Source organism: Rhinopithecus roxellana, chromosome 12, assembly GCF_007565055.1.
Source record: "Rhinopithecus roxellana isolate Shanxi Qingling chromosome 12, ASM756505v1, whole genome shotgun sequence".
Classification (NCBI taxonomy): domain Eukaryota; kingdom Metazoa; phylum Chordata; class Mammalia; order Primates; family Cercopithecidae; genus Rhinopithecus; species Rhinopithecus roxellana.
Genome location: NC_044560.1, coordinates 84,302,797 through 84,321,705, shown reverse-complemented (window position 1 = coordinate 84,321,705; position 18,909 = coordinate 84,302,797). Strand labels below are relative to the sequence as shown.

The following is an 18,909-nucleotide window of genomic DNA, read 5'->3' as shown; positions in this document are numbered from 1 at the left end:
TGGGGGCACTGGGCGGGCCCGAGAACAGGGGTAATTCAATACATGATGCAGGGACAAATGGATATTCACATACCAAACATGGAATAACATATGACCCAGAGATTTCACTGCTAGGTTACACCCAACAGAATAGAAGCAGGGACTCAAACAGTCCGTGGCATATAACCCTTATATTGCCATGTTCATTCCATTGCAATATTATTCACAGTAGCCAAAAGGTGGAAACCACCCAAGCGTTCATCAGCAGATGAACAAACACAATGTGGTGTGTATGTAGGTATCCAATGGAATACTATTCAGCTATCAAAGGGAAAGAAATTCTCATACATGCTACAACATGAATGAACTTTGAAAACATTATGTTAAGTGAAACAAGTCAGACACAAAAGGACAAATATTGTCTGCTTCCACTTGAATGAGCTATCTAGAACAGGCAAATTCATAGAGAATGAAAGTAGATTAGGCTGGGTGCGGTGGCTCAAGCCTGTAATCCCAGCACTTTGGGAGGCCAAGACGGGCGGATCACGAGGTCAGGAGATCGAGACCATCCTGGCTAACACGGTGAAACTCCGTCTCTACTAAAAAAAAATACAAAAAACTAGCCGGGCGAGGTGGCGGGCGCCTGTAGTCCCAGCTACTCAGGAGGCTGAGGCAGGAGAATGGTGTGAACCTGGGAGGCGGAGCTTGCAGTGAGCTGAGATCCAGCCACTGCACTCCAGCCTGGGCGATAGAGCGAGACTCCGTCTCCAAAAAAAAAAAAGAAAGTAGATTAGAGGTTAGGGGATAGGCAGGGGACAAGGGGCACTGAGTGAGGAGTTATTGCTTAATGGTTATAGAGTTTCTGTTTTGGGTAATGAGAAAGTTCTGGGAATAGATGGTAGTGATGATTGCACAACAGTGTGAGTGTAGTTAATGGTACTGATTTGCACACTTAAAATCTAGTCATATTCTGACCTTTCTTCCTCTATCCTTTACATGAGTATTTGAGAGAGAGAGCAGTCAAGAGAGTGAGAGAGCACACTCAAAAGACAGCCACAGCTATCAAAAGCGTGAGCTAGAACAGAGGGGCAAGCTGGGGACAGAGAGCAACACAAGCATGCGCTATCCAGGGAGTAAGAGAGAGTGTGTGTGTGAATTAAAGAGACAGACCTGCTGATCAAGCCTGGGATGGCAGATGCTCAGAGAGGGGGAGACCACAAGCGACAGGAGAGAGAGCTGGAGCACGTGCAGCAAGGATGCAGGCACTTGGGAGAGCCACAGGGAGCCAGAGGCAGAGGGAAACTGGTCAAGGGCAAGCAACCCGGGAGGCAGCAAGAAGGTCAAGAGTGGGGGAGACAGCTCATTAGAGGGAAATAGAACTACCAGTCTGGATCAATCACGGCGGGGCAAGAGGGCAAGAGCGGGAGCAAGAGTGAGGGGAGGACGTGCTTGTATTCAAGAGAGCCAAGGCATAGTGAGGGAGGGTGAGCACACTGAGGATGGGCCCACCCAATGAGCAGCTCTGAGAAATCAGTGGTGAAAGGGAGCGTGGCCACAGGTGTGAGAGAGGGCAGGGACCAGGGGCAGGGAAAGAGTGGGAAAACCAGGGACTGGGGAATCCAAAACTACTGTCACAGAAAAGACACGGGTGGTGGGGGGTGATAGCGAGGGGAAGGGGGAATGGTGGGGGGGTGGGCGGGGGGGATGGTGGGGGGGCAGGGGGGCAGTGGGCAGGGGGGTTGGGGGAGTGGTGGGGGGGGCAGTGGTGGGGGAGGTGGGTGGGAAGGCAAAGCCTAGAACTGGAGAGAGAAGAAAGGAATGGCATGCTTGCCCGCAGGAGGAGGAGACAGGCGACAAGAGTGTGAGAAGTGTACTGTGCCCATGTGCCCAGGTTGCTGCAGTAAGTCTCTCTCCCCTGCATGGGGAGCAGTGGCTGTCCTGGCCTGTACAGTTTTTCTGTAAAGGAATGCTATGCTCCCTCAATAATTTTGTCTTATTTCTTAACAAGATTTGAGTGTACACTCTCCACAGTGTCTGCCCTAGCTGCTGCAAAAGAAAAAAAGAAATAGAAATTATAACCCTCAAACTGAGCAGTATTGGGGAGATAGCAACAGGATATTAATGATGACTTTGGCTCTTTGTGCTAATCATGCTCTTATTAATTTGAAAAATTATGTTTTCTCCCCGCTTAAATGGGTATACTCTACAAGCAGAGAACTGAATGTCTGTGATAGGATGATAAATAAATATTATTTTTCCATTTAGGAAGGAATGGATAGAAGGAACAGACTCTACACAGCTTCTGTTCTAGCTCATGCTTTTGATAGCTGTGGCTGTCTTTCAAGCGCACTTTCTCACTCTCTTGATTGCTCTCAATCACGTAAAGGATAGAGGAGGGAAGGTCAGAATATGATTAGATTTTAAGTGTGCAATTCAGTATGATTAACTACACTCACAGAAATAGAACTGAGACTTGATCATCCAGGATGTAGATTATTCTACCCTCTTAATTTGCTGTGGTTGCTGCCCTATTTTCCCATTTTATTTTTTATATTTATAAGTACTCCAGTTGAGATTTTCTAGTGTGGAATGAAAAGCAAGAAATGAAACCCAATTCTGGCCAACATTTGGGAAAAGGGAGGTGAGACTTTGAACTAAGAGAAGATGTTGGGATTCTATGGGGTAGTCTGTGTTTGAATGGAACTCTCATTTACTGATTTGTTGCTTGATGATCTTTATAATTTCAATTGCACCTCATCTTTACAATTAGTTTTTCAGTTTCTGTGAGATCAGGAATTATACCTTCTACCACTTTTTACACAGCCTAATTTTCCCTCCCTAGAACATAAGATAAAGTGGATTTTGACAGCGCCAAGGCATAGGAAGTGCTTGTTGACTTTGCCGCTTCATTGATTCCTGCATCATCATCATTATCATAAGCATCCTTAGCAAGTCAGCAGCCATAATAAGGCCCAGCACTTAGTGCAGCTCAGGACAAAGGGAATTAATTTATGGACAAGCACCTTGCCCTATGGCAGTAAAAGCAGACATATGAACATAAGGAAAAATCACTGCTTGAAGAGTAAGGTCAAGAGTGCAGCTTGCAGGCTGCTACACTGCCTTGGAAATCATAAGCAGCTTGCTGCCGGCCACCTGAGAGGGCCTGGGGTTTCCAGACTCCCAACATTCCTGTCTTTTAGCCTTTACCCACACTTTTTTCAGCCCACAATGAAATTTCCCCAGTCTGAAGAAGGCAGCCTGAGAAATGATAACCCTGAAACTGAGCAGTATTGGGGAGATAACAGCAGGATAGTAATGATTACTTTGGCTCTTTGCACTAATCATGCTCTCATTAGTATGAAAAATTGTATTTTCTTCACCTATTAAATCGGTATACTCTACAAGCAGATGATTGAATGTCTGTGATGGCATGACAAACACATATTATTTTTCCATGTAGGAAGGAATGGGTAGAAGGAACAGCCTCCACACAGAAATGAGGATGTTTAAGAAGAGCATGGAAAAAGAAAAAAGGAGGAACTTAAACTCAGATCTGGGTGTGCCTCTCCCACCACCCTTCCCTTCTTTCCCAACCCCTCTCCACTGCCAAGCACACAGCCTCAAGGGAAGGTGCAATTTCCAGTTCTGTATTCAGACCATAGGATGGGCCCTGAAAGAATTTCTGGCCCTCCTTACTGACTGGGATAGGAGGTTCCAGAAGGCTCTGCCAGTTCTGTCTCAGGAGAGGCCTGATCTATTGGATCCGGGCAGTGTGAACCAGGCCACAAGAGCCAGTGCTTACAGAGCACGCAGGATATGCTTGGCATTCTGCTGAGCACCCTACATCATCACTTTTCTTTATGTTCACCACAGCCCATATCCTATCACATCTAATTAAGAAACAGGTCAGACAGGTGTGACATGCCAGGATTTCCTAGCTAGCAAGTGGCAGAGCCAGGACAAAGCCAAGTCTTTCTGATTCCACAACCTGAGATTTTAACCAAATTGGTCAGTATGGTACCCTCTTGAGCGTTAGATCCAGAGGGCACTCAGTAAGTGCATACCTAATAAAGATGGAGACCTCAAACACACTTGAGCTCTTCGGGCTTTGCAAACTAAACTAAATAAACACCTCAGTTTATTGGACTGCCTTCTGATGTACCTCTTTCTCTTATTCTATTCTCTATAGATTTCTTTTTTTTTTTTTTTTTTTTTTAAGACGAAGTCTCACTCTGTCACCAGGCTGGAGTGCAGTGGTGTGATCTCAGCTCACTGCAACCTCCGCCTCCCAGGTTCAAGTGATTCTCCTACCTCAGTCTCCCAAGTAGCTGGAACTACAGGCGCATGCCACCACGCCCAACTAATTTTTGTATTTTTTGTAGAGATGGGGTTTCACCATGTTGGCCAGGATGGTCTTAATCTCTTGACCTCGTGATCCGCCCACCTTAGCCTCCCAAAGTGCTGGGATTACAGGTGTGAGCCACCACACCCAGCCTTCTCTGTAGATTTTTAATCCTACTGCTTTCACTAGGTGGCTGTATAAATATGGACAAATAATAAATTCTCCGATGTTCAGTGTCCCCACCCCAAAGATGAAAAGGCTGATAGGGTGAGAGGTGATCCCTGAGATCATTGCTAGGGAGAACGTTATAGGAAGTCTGTCTCCTAGTTTTGCCTCCTCCGGCAGAATGAACAGGTCACAGGCTTTAGAATCAGCCAGACCTGATTTCAAATGTCAGTCAGTGAACCGAGTCTGCCCTGTGTCCTTCTGAGGGCACGTGTGTCTAAAGACCTCAGTTCCCAAGTGGCCGGGCGCGGTGGCTCATGCGTATAATCCCGGCACTTTGGAAGGTCAAGGCAGGCAGATCACTTGAGATCAGGAGTTCAAGACCAGCCTGGCCAACATGGCGAAACCCTGTCTCTACTAAAAATACAAAGATTAGCTGGGCATGTGGCGGTTGCCTGTAATCCCAACTACTCAGGAGGCTGAGGCACGAGAATCACTTGAACCCAGGAGATGGAGATTGCAGTGAGCCAAGATCGCACCACTGCACTCCAGCCTGAGTGATAAAGTGAAACTCCAGTCTCAAAAAACAGAGACCTCAGTTCCCAAGTGGCCCCACCACAGACTGTTTGGAAAGCTGATGTATATACTGCATAGTCGTCACTTGGTATCCACAGAGGACTGGTTCCAGGAATCCCCTTGGATGCCAAAATTCATGGAAGCTCAAGTCCCTAATATAAAGCGGCATAATATTTGTATATAACTGACCCACATCCTCCTATATACTTTAAACCATCTCTAGATTACTTGTAATACCTCATACAATGTAAATGCTATGCAAATAGTTGTTACACTGTATTGGTTAGGGAATAATGACAAGAAAAAGTGTACATGTTCAGTACAGACACCTGTGTTTCTTGAATATTTTTGATCCGTGGTTGGTTGAATCCATGGATGTGAAAACCACGGATACAAAAGGCCGACTCTGTGAGCATTCTCTATCTAGTAAGTGTCTGTCAAACCATTCACTTCTGCCTCTTCCCTCCTAGCATCTGCCTGCCCTTGTGCCATCCGAGCGCCCTGACTGCGCCACACTGCAGGCCATGGAGAATGAGCTGCCAGTCCCTCATACATCTAGCAGTGCCTGTGCCACCAGCAGTACCAGCGGGGCCAGTAGCAGCAGTGGCTGCAACAACAGCAGCAGTGGTGGAAGTGGCCGCCCCACTGGGCCCCAGATTTCTGTGTACAGTGGTATTCCAGACCGGCAGACCGTGCAGGTAAGATTGTAATTGATCTGACAATTATACTCCTTAATCATCTCCAGAGCTAGCAAAGAGGAGGTGTTGGCATGGTCTGGTGGGATAATCTAGATGTGGACTCTAGAACGGGCATATGGGAGTGAGTTCGTAGATACACATTTATGTATTGTTACAGGGGGTGAAGGATGCAAAATGGCCCAACCAGGGAGTTTGGAGGACACGTGTGTGAAAATGTAAAGGGCAGACAAGTAACAATAACAAATAATACATGATCAAGAGCTGCTCAGCCGCAACCTAGACCTACTCTCTAAATGACCATTGTCCGGTGAAGAACAGATCTCAGTTTTTCAAAGACCAAAAACCAAAAAGAACCCCCAAATAATCCTTTGTCATTGCAGCTTTTTACCTTCTCCCCTAAAGCAGCAGTTGGCAAGTGTCATCCACAAGGCCTTCCAGGTGGCAGCTCACTGCTCCTAAATGCAGTCAGGGCCATGCACTACCATCTGCTGTGTGCCTGACACGGTACTAAGCATTTTGCACACTTATCATTTTGGTTATTATTAGGCACAATTCTGTAGTTGAGAAAACTGGGGCTCAGAGAAGGTAATAACTTGTCCAAGGTCATTCAGGTAAAGACAAAAAAATTGAAGCTAACTCTCCCCAGACCTGTGTTCTTAATCACTACAATGGTTTTTTTTTGAGATTCCCGGATAATACAGGCAGAAAAGAGAGACCACAGCTGAGAAGTGTTTACTCGCAGTGACTTTGCTATTACAGTTTGGGTATACTAGAAAAGTGACCTCATCCTGCTTTGAACTTAGGCCCAGATAAGGGAACAGGGGAGAACCCACAGCAGACAGTAAGAGGGCCTGAAAACCCGAGTTAAAGAAGATACCATCAGATACCCTAGACTCTTCCCTCTCCCAGTTATTTCCACCTCGTGCTTAGTGAATCCATGTTTCTTGCCCCTACCCTTGCCCCCAACCCCAGCGCCCGGCCCTGGCCCATCATGCATGAGGACTTTATCTCTGATTTCTAGCCACGGCATTCGGATGTACCCACTCCTGCCATTCATTACAATTCTAGGCAAAAGGGGGTCTGGGGTTCTGCTCTGGCGAGTGGAATCACCCAAGGTTGCATGCAGAACCATTCTGGGCTCCTCCTGTCTCCCTTCGTTGACATCCTCTTATGAGGAAGGGTCACAGGATCTCAACTACGCGGGCTGGACTGCTGGGGAGGTCACTTTCAGGAGTCTAATAGAAAGGCCTAGGCAAAGGGAATACAGACAAATAATTCTGGGAGAGCAGGAGGGAAAAAGAATAGAGTTAAAATAAAACAGGATCTCGGAGAGGGGTGTTCACATCAGAGGAGTGGAATCTGGGGGCAGCATGTGGAAGAGTTGGGATGGGGATGTCTGGGGAGACACCAGAGCCCACGGAGGATCTGCTATAATAACAGGCTGTTTTTACAGAACCCCAAATCTGAGCCAGAGGCTGTTTTGTCCTAGAGCTGTCAGCCCTAGAAGTCACACCAACCTGGGGAAAGCCTGACCTGACCCTGGGCCCCATCCTGGCAAGGCTTGCTCGCCAAGATGGGGCCCACGGTCAGGAGCTACCTGTGGCGAGGGATTCAGCAGAGGTAAGGGTAGAAAATAGGGAGAAGCCTGGTCAAGGCCACTGCAAGGCATCAACTGGGAAGAGATGACAGGAGGGTGACCAGTGGGAGAAGGGAGGAGAAATGTCTCTGGGACTCATGGGAAGAAGTCAGAGGATCTTAGGGCTGGGGAAAGGCACTCGCTGTTCTTTGTTCCTGGGGATGGGGAGGATCAAAGGACAGCCTTTTGTCCTTTCCAGGAGATTGGCCAATCCCATCAGGAAAGAAGGAATAAGCAGTACAGTCAGGGAATGGGAGACAGAAGCTAAAAAGAGGGAATGATGGAGAGAAAGAGAGAGGGAGGGAAAGAATAAAAGGGGGCCGGGCACAGTGGCTCATGCCTGTAATCCCAGCACTTTGGGAGGCTGAGGCGGGCAGATCACCTGAGATCAGGAGTTCAAGACCAGCCTGACCAACATGGTAAAACCCTGTCTCTACTAAAAATACAAAAAAATTAGCCAGGCGTGGTGGCAGGCACCTGTAATTCCAGCTCCTTGGGAGGCTGAGGCAGGAGAATCACTTGAACCTGGGAGGTAGAGGTTGCAGTGAGCTAAGATTGCACCACTGCACTCCAGCCTGGGCAACAAGAGCAAAACTCCATCTCAAAAAATAAAAATAAAAAAAGAATAAAAGGGGAGTGTGCTGTCCCTGTAACACTGGTCTGCTCTGCAAGACCCAGGCAACCTTCCTCTAAGGGATTGATGGGACTCTGAGAAGCTGTGGGCCTGGGGAGCAGCCCCAAGTCTGCCTTATAGCCCCAGCCTCAAGGAGAAGGCATTGCCTCCATCTAAGTTTTCCTGTGGCTGGCTGTTGCTGAAGCTGGAGTAGGCCCCCTGCTGACTTTGCTCTTCCCTCCACCCCCATTCTTTTCCTTGCCTTATTGAGCTTCACCCTCATCTGAGGCTGCAGAGTGACAGAGGGAGAGGAGTGCCTGACAAGCCTGGTAGAGACCCTTCTATCTCCCTGAGCCTCCCTCACTGCCCAAGAGTTGGTTAAAGCAATGGTGTGTGCTCTGATTCTCCTCACCAAGTTGGATGATGCAGGAGCAGGCCGTGCTGGGGAGGAGCTGCAGAGACAGGCAAGATAGATAGGGTTAGACTTGATGAAGAAGCTCTGTGAACAGCTGTCCTTCCATTGTTCTAGAGAGTGGCCACAACTGGCTATGGTGGTGGTCACAGATCTTGGCGTCTCCTGAGCAGTTACAGAGGCCTGGGGTAGGCAAGGCATTACTGCCAAAGGGGTATTCTGTGTGGCAGCTGCCAGCCTGGCTCTTCTCCCTCCTCCCTCTTCTCAGGTGATCCAGCAGGCCCTACACAGACAGCCCAGCACGGCCGCTCAGTACCTGCAGCAGATGTATGCTGCCCAACAGCAGCACCTCATGCTGCAGACTGCAGCGCTCCAGCAGCAGCACCTCAGCAGCGCCCAGCTCCAGAGCCTGGCGGCCGTGCAGCAGGTGAGATTTGGGAAGGACCTCAAGGCTGGTGCCAGGTGTCCTGGTTGTGGAAGCGAAAGGGAGAGGAAGCAGGCACCGCACCCATGCTTCACATCCTTCTCTTACTACCACCTAAAGAAGTCCTTGTGATGCGGGTACTACTGTCATTATCTCCTTTTAGCAGGTGAAGGACAGGGCCCTGGGTCATGCAGCTAGTGAGTGGAGTGGCGGAATGCTAGCCCAGGGAAGAAGTGCCAGGGATCCCCTCTCCTAACCACCTTACCGCAGGTCTAGGGAAAGGACTGTGGGTTCCAGGGAAGCATTCATGAACGAAGGGCACTGCCTATTTATCTTGTCTGCCCGTTGTTGCTGTCTCTCCTCCTTAGCTAAGAACACATTTATTATCCATTTAGAAAAACATTTGATGTACCTTCTGCGTGCAAAGTTTATATCAGGCACTGGGTATACTGAGCACCCTGTCTTCTTGGCACTTCTAATGGGAGACAGCAAGTAAACAGGAACCAAAATAGCCAAGGAAACAAAATATTTAAATCTCTAAGTTATAATAAGCACCATGAAAGAGAAGAACAGATTGCTCTGACCGAAGGGCAAAGTGGACGGCCTTGCATTGCATGGTCAGGAAAGGCCTATCTGCTGGAATAACACTGGAGCTGACACTTGAAGGATGAGAAGCTGGCCACAGGGAGAAGGGCAGCTTGGACACTATCGCTCATGTCTGCAAATTCTCTGTGTGGGGGTGGTGGCTGGGTGTGATGATGGTGGCCGGGCGTGATGGCGGTGGCCGGGGGTGTGGCGGTGGCCGGGCGTGATGGCGGTGGCCGGGCGTGATGGTGGTGGAGCGGAGGGCTCCACACATCGAAGGCCGTGGCCTAATAGTTGGAGTGCTCAGTGGCGGTGCCTTGCCTTATTCAGTCCTCTCAGCAATCCTATCAGGCAGGTACTGTTACCATCCTCACCTATTCACAGAGGAGGCGGGATACTTGCTGTGGGCTACACAGAGGCAGGTTGGGGGCTGACCTCCAGAGGCTGTTCTCCTTAACACCATCCTGCAGTACCTCCTGTGGATGATGAGAGCCCAGGAGTGACTGGGGGAGGTCTAGGACTCTAAGAGGAGTTTGTTCTTTCCTAGGCAAGCCTGGTAGCCAACAGACAAGGAAGCACTTCAGGCAGCAATGTGTCTGCACAGGCCCCGGCCCAGTCATCTTCGGTGAGTAGAATGGGAGAGCAGCAGCAGAGTCCACAGCCCCAGGACCAAAATGCCCAAGTTCCCAGACCCAATTATGGTGAATCTGTGGCTATGTAACATCACGGCTGGAATCTATTGCTCCTGCCGGGAAGAAAAAGAAAAGGACATGTCTCTTACTGACCTTTAGGTTAGTAACTTCCTGTCATCCTCCCAATGTCAGGGCTCTCTGTGGATAGCTCAGTTCTCCCAACATCGGATCCCCCTGCAGCTCTGCACCAAGGTCAGAGGTGGGGCAGGACTGGGGGATGCTCCAAGGCCAAGGACCACAGATGGTCCTGAAGGAGGCTGAATAAACCAAGGGGCAGAAGAGGGGGGAGAAAGAAATGGATGAGGGGGACACAGTTCACCAACAGAACCTCCTGTCTCCTACCGCACATTAGATCAACCTGGCAGCCTCCCCAGCAGCAGCCCAGCTCCTCAACCGGGCCCAGAGCGTGAACTCTGCAGCAGCCTCAGGCATCGCTCAGCAGGCTGTGCTCTTGGGCAACACGTCTTCCCCAGCCCTGACTGCGAGCCAAGCACAGATGTATCTGAGGGCACAGATGGTGAGTACCCATGGCTAGGGCCATGGCTCAGGGGCACCAGGACAGAGGCAGAGAAGCTGGGAGCTGGGAGCTGGAGAAGGGTGGGGAGGAAGCACTAGGGGCAGGGGAAGGAGATAAGGGGTGGGATAAAGAAGGGGGCCTGGAAGGCTGAGTGGAAGCTTTGGTACAGCCTCGAGGAGTCACGAAGGGTGGGGCTCCAGGCTGAAACAGAGAAAGTTACCTGCAATGCCACCTTTCCTTCACCTCCTAGAGTGAAACAGAAGTGTCCCCTTATCAGAAACTCCTCAAAATTAATCAGGATGGGCAGAGTGGTTCATGCCAGGTGGTCCTGGACACCCAGACATCCATGTGCTTGACAGAAATGGGGTCTTCCCCTTCCCACCATCCTTACAAGGACTGGCCACCTCTAAGTCAAGGGCCCAAGATGTTTTCCAGCTTCAGCGTGCCTCCATTGCCCTCCCAGCTGGGCCCCATTCTAATCAGAGGCCAGGTGAGCTTGTTTGGGCAGGATGTCCTCAGGATAGCACCAGTTCTTTCCTTTGTACCTGTCCCTGAGGGGTGCAAAAGTCCTTAAGAGCCTACCAAGTCCCTAAGATTTAGGAGAATGCCCTGGGAAAATGGCAGCATACTCCCTGGGTGGCAATAGCATGCAGCCTCAGCTAGGGCTCAGTCACCGTGGGTCGTGTCTCATACCTCCCATTCTGAAGTCTGCTCCTTCGGGCCCTTGACACACTATCCCGAAGGTAACACAGTCCCACCCCTCTCTTTGCTCTTATGGCCAGGATGTAACCTTTGGAGCTTGTCTGGTCGTGGTCCCACACATTTGCTCTTGGCTCCGAGTTCATCATTTGAAGCCCATCTCCATCCCCAGGGAACAGCCTCTTAGGCACAAGGCATGAAATAGACTTCCATCTCCTAGGGAACTGGACAGACACACTGTGATGCTGCTGCCCAAAGCTGACTGTGTCTGCAGGTTTCTTGTCCCTGTGTTCTACTCCACTGGGGTTGTGACGCCTGCCTGTCTGCCTCCCTCCCCAGAGCAGGGCATACACCCACAGAGGAACAAGCACAGCTGCGCTATCGCAGAGTTCTAGGGACAGCACCCTGTCAAGGCACCAGCACATCCACACTGACGCAGAGCTAGACTCCCACGGAGGTCGAGGTGTCATGCAGAGAACACCGTAGATCCTGCACCCCACAGGATGGGATTCAGACACGAGGACGGCTCCAGGCAGTCCGCTTCCTCTGCTGTTGTTGTCTCCAGGCCCCTCTGAACCTAACTTTGACTAGAAAATGACCAAAAGGATACATCGAACTTGATCCCCTGGAGGGCAGTCTCATCGTGGCTCAGGCCTGGGTTCAGCAGTGGGTTAGACCTGCAAGGTGGTCCTAGGGCATCCATCTCGCTTCCCAGGATGCTGAGGAGGCAGTGGCTTCAGTGTATCCTGGGGATATCGGTCTCCCCTGGGATAAGCCCCTCACAGAGGGTTCTGAAGGGAACTAGGCTTTGGTGTAGCCCCAGAGCGGCTCTCCCCACCCACCCCTGCACCAAGCCTGGGTCAGGACACAACGAGCCTCTGGAGAAAGGCAGGCGCTCCCCCTGGACTCCCCCTTCCTTGTCTTTCTGCTTCTACGGTCCTGCCCTTCCTCATAGCCGCTCCTGGGCTAAACAGTTGTGTCCTGTGGCTGAGTCCACATCGGGCAGGTAAAAGGCGCCTCGTTTCCTGTGATTCCAGGCCCAGCCAGGTAACCTGGTGCAGGTAGCTAGGAGCCTAGGCGGCACTGTTCCTTTGTCCCCTCAGCTCATCTTCACGCCCACGGCCACCGTCGCTACTGTGCAGCCTGAGCTCGGCACTGGCTCCCCCGCCCGGCCCCCCACCCCCGCCCAGGTGAGGACTCCATGCTTGTGGGAGGGCAGGGGGGTGGGCACCCCGGTAGAGGGGCACTGATACTGGGGAGGGGCACAAGGAGAGGCTGGGATCAGCTAGGAAAGCAGGCGGGAGACAGGACACCCCAGTGCCCCCAGGCCTGCGCGTCTACCCTCCTCCAAAAGGCCTCGGCCCCTCCTGGCTCTGTTTTGTTCCCTCAAACACAGGTCAGGAGCCAGAGGGCAGCCTGCTGAGGCCAGCATGATTGCCAGGGAGGGCTGGGCTGTGCTACCCTCCATGCTTTACACCTGCCCCAGGATTGCTGGTCTGGCTGCTGCTGCTCCATAAGTGGAAAGTCCCACTCTGGTTACACATGGTACCGCTGCCAGGACTCGAGAAAAATGGCATGGAAGAGGGAGCAGAGACATGTCCTGCTCTGCTAGGAGTACACAGATACTACTGTGGCTGGGAAGATTCTGTGGGCAGCGGGGGAAGGAACCCCTACCACTCGCCTCTCCCCATCTCTACAGAATGGGGAGGGCGATGGGAGAGGGCTGTTAGCAAGATTTTCAGTCTGGCACAGCCTCCATGTGTCCAGCAGAGGGCGCCAGGGACCAGGCTGAGTAAGCGTGCTGGCCGTCTTGGAAGGGCCGGTGGCAACCTTATTCTGAGACAAGATATTTGCCTGGTGACCTTGCTGGTCAGTTAACTTCCACTTTTGCCCTGGCCTTTTGCAGTGTGGGAAGCCCCATGCTCCCCGACGCTGGGAATTATTTCTGGGTGGTGTACATCCAGTCCTGAAAGTGTAGGGGAGGAGGGAGGTCAACAGAAGGGACAGAGCCCGGCCTCCCCACCCCTGCCTGCCCAGCTGGGCAGCAGGCCCTTCTCAGAACTCAGCCTCTTCTGCTGCTGGATGCAGTCACAGCGAACTCTCTGGCCCTCTCTAGCAACTCCACGTGCTTCTGGTTCCTCTTCCAGCCACTAACACATTCTCTCTTTCTCTGATTTGACAACCTCCTGTTCTATTCAGCCATTCCTGGATCCATCCCTCTCTCCCTCTTAGTTGTGTACTGGCATTGCTCCTACCACATTCTCTGGACTCCCACAGACCCCTCTTTTCCAGGTACAGAACTTGACCCTCCGAACACAGCAGACGCCAGCAGCAGCAGCCTCGGGCCCCACCCCCACTCAGCCTGTCCTGCCCAGCTTGGCCCTGAAACCTACGCCAGGCAGTAGCCAACCTCTGCCTACCCCAGCACAGAGCAGAAATACTGCTCAGGCTTCCCCCGCAGGTGCCAAGCCTGGCATAGCTGACAGTGTGATGGAGCCACTCAAGAAAGGAGATGGCAACAGCAGTGTGCCAGGGAGCATGGAGGGCCGGGCTGGGCTCAGCCGGACGGTTCCTGCTGTGGCTGCCCACCCCCTCATTGCACCAGGTAAGGTCTTCAGGAAGCAGGAATCCTTTCCCAGAAAACTCAGGGCCACGAGTCAGAAGGAGACTTTCAGACTTTCCTTTTTCCCATGGATTTGCAAAGATACCAGCCATGGGTCTTTCTCTTCTCCCTCCCTGTCTCGAAGAGTCCATCAGCTCCTGGCTCTGTGCCATGCTTCTGGTCTAACTTTATGCAGGGCAGCCATGTCAGTTGGAATAAAGGAGTCCTTCTGCACAGTGGGCACAGCGATGAATCAGGGTACACAGCCACAGCTCTGAGCTGTAGGCACAACCTGGAGTGGCTGGAGGCGGGCAGTTGAACTATTTTGAAATTCTCCAAGACTCAGCAAAAAGGCCAGGGGCTAGCCAGAAGCATGTGAGAACCAGACAGGGAGATGGGAGTGTAGAAAGTTTTTCTCATCATTCAGCAAGCATTTGTTGATTCGTATTTGCCAGTCATGTTGCCAATTCTAGGTGTGCAGAGATAAATGAGACTCAGGTCCTGCCCTCCACAGTCTAGCTGGGGAGACAGATAAGTGCAGTGCATATGCCATAATAGATCTAAGCTCTGAACGCTGTCAGAACAGAGGAGCTATCTGGCCTTGAGGAGAGGAGCTAGGAAAGGCTTGCCAGTGAGGGTGACACTTGAGAATAAATCTAGGAGCTTGCTTGTGAGGCAGGTCCAATGAATCCACATGCCCTGCTAGACCCCTTTCCCTGCCTCCTAAAACTATCCCCATGCTGCCCATTGTAGGCAATCTTTCATGGGAAAATCTGCCAAGAGCCCAAGAAGCCAGGCCTATAGGTCTAGGCAACAAGACCACGCTGTTTTACCATAGAAATAAATAGAATGGCAGAGCACACGGCTTTGCATTAAAGAGAGAGTCACGCTGATCGCATCCCTGAGACAACCACTAACTGCAGTCCTCTCTCAAACCATTTTACCATCCAATCTAACCTGCGGGTCTTTTTCTTGAGAAAATACATCAAGAATATATCTCAATACATCTTTGGCAAAATAGGATAGGATTTTTTTTCCCTAAAGGAGTGTGCAGTCAAAAGAAGTGAGCCAGATATAGAAGCAAATCCATTCCACTTCATAAATTCTATTTTAGGACTAAGTACCAGGCACAGTGTGGGCACAGATGGTCAGCTGCCTGCCAAGCAGAATGGGTCAGAGACGCCGTCCCTCAGAGGACACAGCATATGAGCCTTGCGGCATGAGCACGTGACCCGACAGAGTGGGGAAGGTTCCCAGGCAGAGAAAAGCAAAGCAGTGCACATGGCACTGAGTTAGGAGGAAACGGGGTCAAAATCCCTCATTCACCTTCTCGAGGCTTCAGAAATTACCCAGGGGCAAAGGGTCAGTCGCTGCATTCCAGCGGTCACCGCTGAGCCAAGAAAGGCGCCTCCCCACGGAGGCCTCACGGCCCTGTGGCTTCAGATGTTTCTCACTGTCTGGCATGGCTTTCTCCAGAAAGTGGCCCAGCCTCTTCCTTTTATGGAAAAAGAAAGTCAGGCTCAGAAGGGTAGACTGGGGGCTCTTTCAATGCGTTGAAAGCAGCTTGGACTAGAGCTGAGACCCCAAATGAGCACTTCTAGTTTCTCGTTCAATCTGCATATGCCCCGTAGGACTATCTGCATCTCAAGCCTTCCTGAGAACCCCCTTCCGGCCCAGGCCGACATGTAACCTCTTTCTAAATCTAAGCCAGCACCCCAAGTTCTAACACTGTTGAAAAGAAAGACTAGTTCTTGGGTTCCTCCTAAGGCTGCTAGGCAACTCAGTTCTCAAGAAAACTGGACAGAAACGGGACCAGCATTCACAGGACGTCCACCATGTGCTAGATAACGTGCCCTGAGTTGTATGCATCACGCTTCTTTAAACCCTGTAAAGATCCCTGTCCAGTAGGTGTCCTTATCCATTTTACAGATGAGCAAACAAGCTCAGAGAGGTTCTCCAGGAGCTTACTACATCTGTCACGTACTCAAAGTCACCTAAGTAGTAAGTGGCAGGACTGGGGGCTGAGTCAAACACTATTCTTCATCTCAAGCCAGATTGTCCCTCTCAGTTCTTACAGTAATCTGGGGCCTCCTCAGCCTTTCCTGTTTCTGACCCAAAGCTGAAAGAGTCTGGGGAGGTCTAAGCCTATTCAGGGTTTGCAGAGTCTGGTGGAGACCCCATGTAAAGGTAAACACCAACAGGTGACAGGCTTGAGGCCCAAGGGCCTAAGCCTAACAGTGCCTGGCTAGAATGCAGTGCAGAGACCAGTGGCTTCACAGAACTTTCTCTGGAGCAGCTGTGAACTGCAGTCCCACAAAGAACCTCTCCCCAGAGACACAAAGCAGTGGGCCTGCATTGTTCTGCCTCCCACTATCCCGTTCATTCTTCCTCTCTCCCACCCCTTCCTCTCTGTAAGCCCGGATATTGAGCTCCCTGACTCCCACCTCCCAGATGGAAGGCAGCTGGGGAGGTTTAGTAGGGGAAGATCCTCTCAGGGCTCCTGAACAAAAAGGACTGAAATCATTCTTAGGACCTAGTGCAGGGCAGCCAGGAGCAGCACCTGTCTTGGGCTACACAGTTCCCTGGGCAGAGGTGACTTCTGGCCTCCTGCCCAGCCAACCCACTGTCAATGAACCAAGGGATCTGAGAGCAGGAGAGAAGAGCGTGCTTGAGTATGCATGTGTGTATGTGTGTATGTGTGTGTGTGTGTGTCTGGGAGAGAGAAAGCAAGCGAGCGTGCACACATTTTTTGTTTGTTATTGGAGCATTTTTTGAGCTGGCTGGCTGGCTGCCCCCAGGGAAAGTAACCAGTGGAGACTTGCAGTGGGGTAGTTGGGGGGGTATGGCAGAGAGGAATGTGTTCTCCTGGGGGCTGTTTCCTCCCAGAGCAGGCAGACCCTCCAGTCCCAGCTGGGACTGCTCCCACTGACAGCTGTTTGGGGGCAAAGCCCCTCCCCCATGGCAAGCTCCCTGCTGTTCCTGCTCCTGTCACCTTGGCAACCAGCTTCTTTAGGCTCTGCAAATAGAAAAGGTCCCTTATGCCGAGAAAAGGGGTGGGGGAGCAGGTGGGGGAGGGGAGTAAGGGGCGGAGAACAGAGCCTAAGAGGTTGGGCTTTGGAGGGGAAGGAGAAGGGCCTGGCTTGCCCTTCTCACTGACAGGACTGAGAAACGGAGGGCAGAAGAGGGGCAGGCAGCAGGGGTCCCTTGGGCCTGGCCTCCAGGGAAGCCGAATCCTAAGGAAGTGGGCCACAGCCCCAGATAGGAGACTTGGTTTTTGGAGTTCTCATTCTAGTGGATAAACTCCGGGCTTTGGGTGCACACTCAGGCCCAAAGGTGAGGAGAAAGTTGCTGACCGGGAGGGACACGCTGTGATAAAAGGGAACTGTCAGGTTGTTGAAAAGCTGGGGCCCTTTCACCCAGTTGGGCCTTCAGATGCCAGGTCTTTGTTCTGCATCCTCAGCCCACCTCAGGTCTCAGCTGAGGAGCGAGAACTCTGCTGGAAGGCCACACAGCTGCTTTGTTTGAACACAGAGAGCGTTTTGTGCAGGGGCAGTGATTTCTGTCTGCGATAGGCTGGACAATGCGATGTTGCTGATTCTAGGATTCTTGGGCACCCTGTTTCCCTCCCAAAGCAGCCTCCAAACTGCAAGCACACTTTTACCTAGGAAATCCAATAAAAACCAAAGCATACAGGAGGGACTGTCATCCGCTAGAAATCCCCAACGATTTTGATGTTAAAATCGTGGAACCAGCCATGGAGGTCATTTCAACTATCTACTGTAGCACCAAATTTAGATGACTAAGAATCTCTTTTTATGTTGGGAGAAAAATCCAGCCTATATCAATAGGCTGTCAGTGGAGAAGCTTTATATTTTGCTTAACATCTTTCACTGTGCATACGAGCCTGTGTGCGTGTATGTGTGAGAGAGAAAGCCGACTGACACACAAAGGGACTTGGCCTTGGTGGACGTTTCTTCTTTCCCAAAATTCTTCATCCTAGGCTTCTATTAGACTATTTCCCCGGTTGCTGTGGACTAATAATAATACTTACCAGTTAAAGAACAGCCATGTTCCACGTACTGTACTAAATGCTTTACCTACATATCTCACTTCATCTTAACGGTGATTATTCCATTTCACAAATGAAAGAGGTATGGCTCAGAGTCACTGTCATCCCCAAACCATTTGTCCCTTTAATTATGTGGCTCAACAGATACTCATTTAGCACCTATTATGTGCCAAACATTATGCTGAACACTATGGGTATTAAAGAGATGAACAAGAGTTTAAATTCTAATGGGGGCTGCAGAAATTTGAGTTGTGCTTTGAAAAATGAGTAAGTTTCAAGAATGGAACAGGAAGAGGAGGATCTCAGCTGGCACTGGGAAGCACCTAAGCCCAGAGTGGCTGTGTGCGCGTGTGACCATCTGTGTGTGTAAGTGGGACCCTCCTTCCTTTTCCCTTGCCCTCTGCCATTAGCTGTAGGTCTCCTAAAACTCAGTCCTGTGGCCTGTGTTTCACTCATAGAGGAGTTTGTTGGTTCATACCTTTCAGACATCCACCACCTGTCTGCCAGTGACTTCCTAATACACATCCATCCCTGTCCTCCTCCCTTCTCCCCATACATTTCAGCTGTCTGTAGGATAGACATCACCCCACCTGCATACAAGTTTTTTTTTTTTTTTTTAATTTGGAGAATTTGTAAAACAAAAACCCTGCATCTTCCTCTCTGGAAAGGGCCCCTCTACCGTATCCTGAGCACTGTCCACAATTGCAAGGTCCTCCTGCACCCCAGACTCACAGAGTTATTTTGACTTCACATTCAGATAACAGGTAGTATTTTTTAAATAGCTACCATTTACTGAGCATCTACTAGGCATTGAGCAAAGGCAGTGAACCTCTTTGTGGTTTAAACAAAATATTCCGTTTGATACTAACAACTATGTGGTATGTATCACCATTTACAGAA

General features: G+C 50.7%; 1 protein-coding gene across 7 annotated transcripts in view; it reads left to right on the top strand.

Moving 5' to 3' along the window:
- The window catches only part of PHC2 (polyhomeotic homolog 2), a 114,240-nt gene that overhangs the window by 56,107 nt on the left and 39,224 nt on the right, over nt 1-18,909 (top strand). For 3 of the 7 annotated variants that reach the window (XM_030942659.1, XM_030942658.1, XM_030942657.1), the window contains exons 2-7: nt 5,533-5,760; nt 8,690-8,848; nt 9,978-10,055; nt 10,475-10,639; nt 12,376-12,528; nt 13,631-13,943. In XM_030942659.1, coding sequence (XP_030798519.1) covers nt 5,587-5,760; nt 8,690-8,848; nt 9,978-10,055; nt 10,475-10,639; nt 12,376-12,528; nt 13,631-13,943 — 1,042 coding nt within the window. In that variant the 5' untranslated portion in view covers nt 5,533-5,586. The remainder of the gene's footprint in view (nt 1-5,532; nt 5,761-8,689; nt 8,849-9,977; nt 10,056-10,474; nt 10,640-12,375; nt 12,529-13,630; nt 13,944-18,909) is intronic. The other 4 variants (XM_010382286.2, XM_030942660.1, XM_030942662.1 and 1 more) reach the window with 2 other exon arrangements.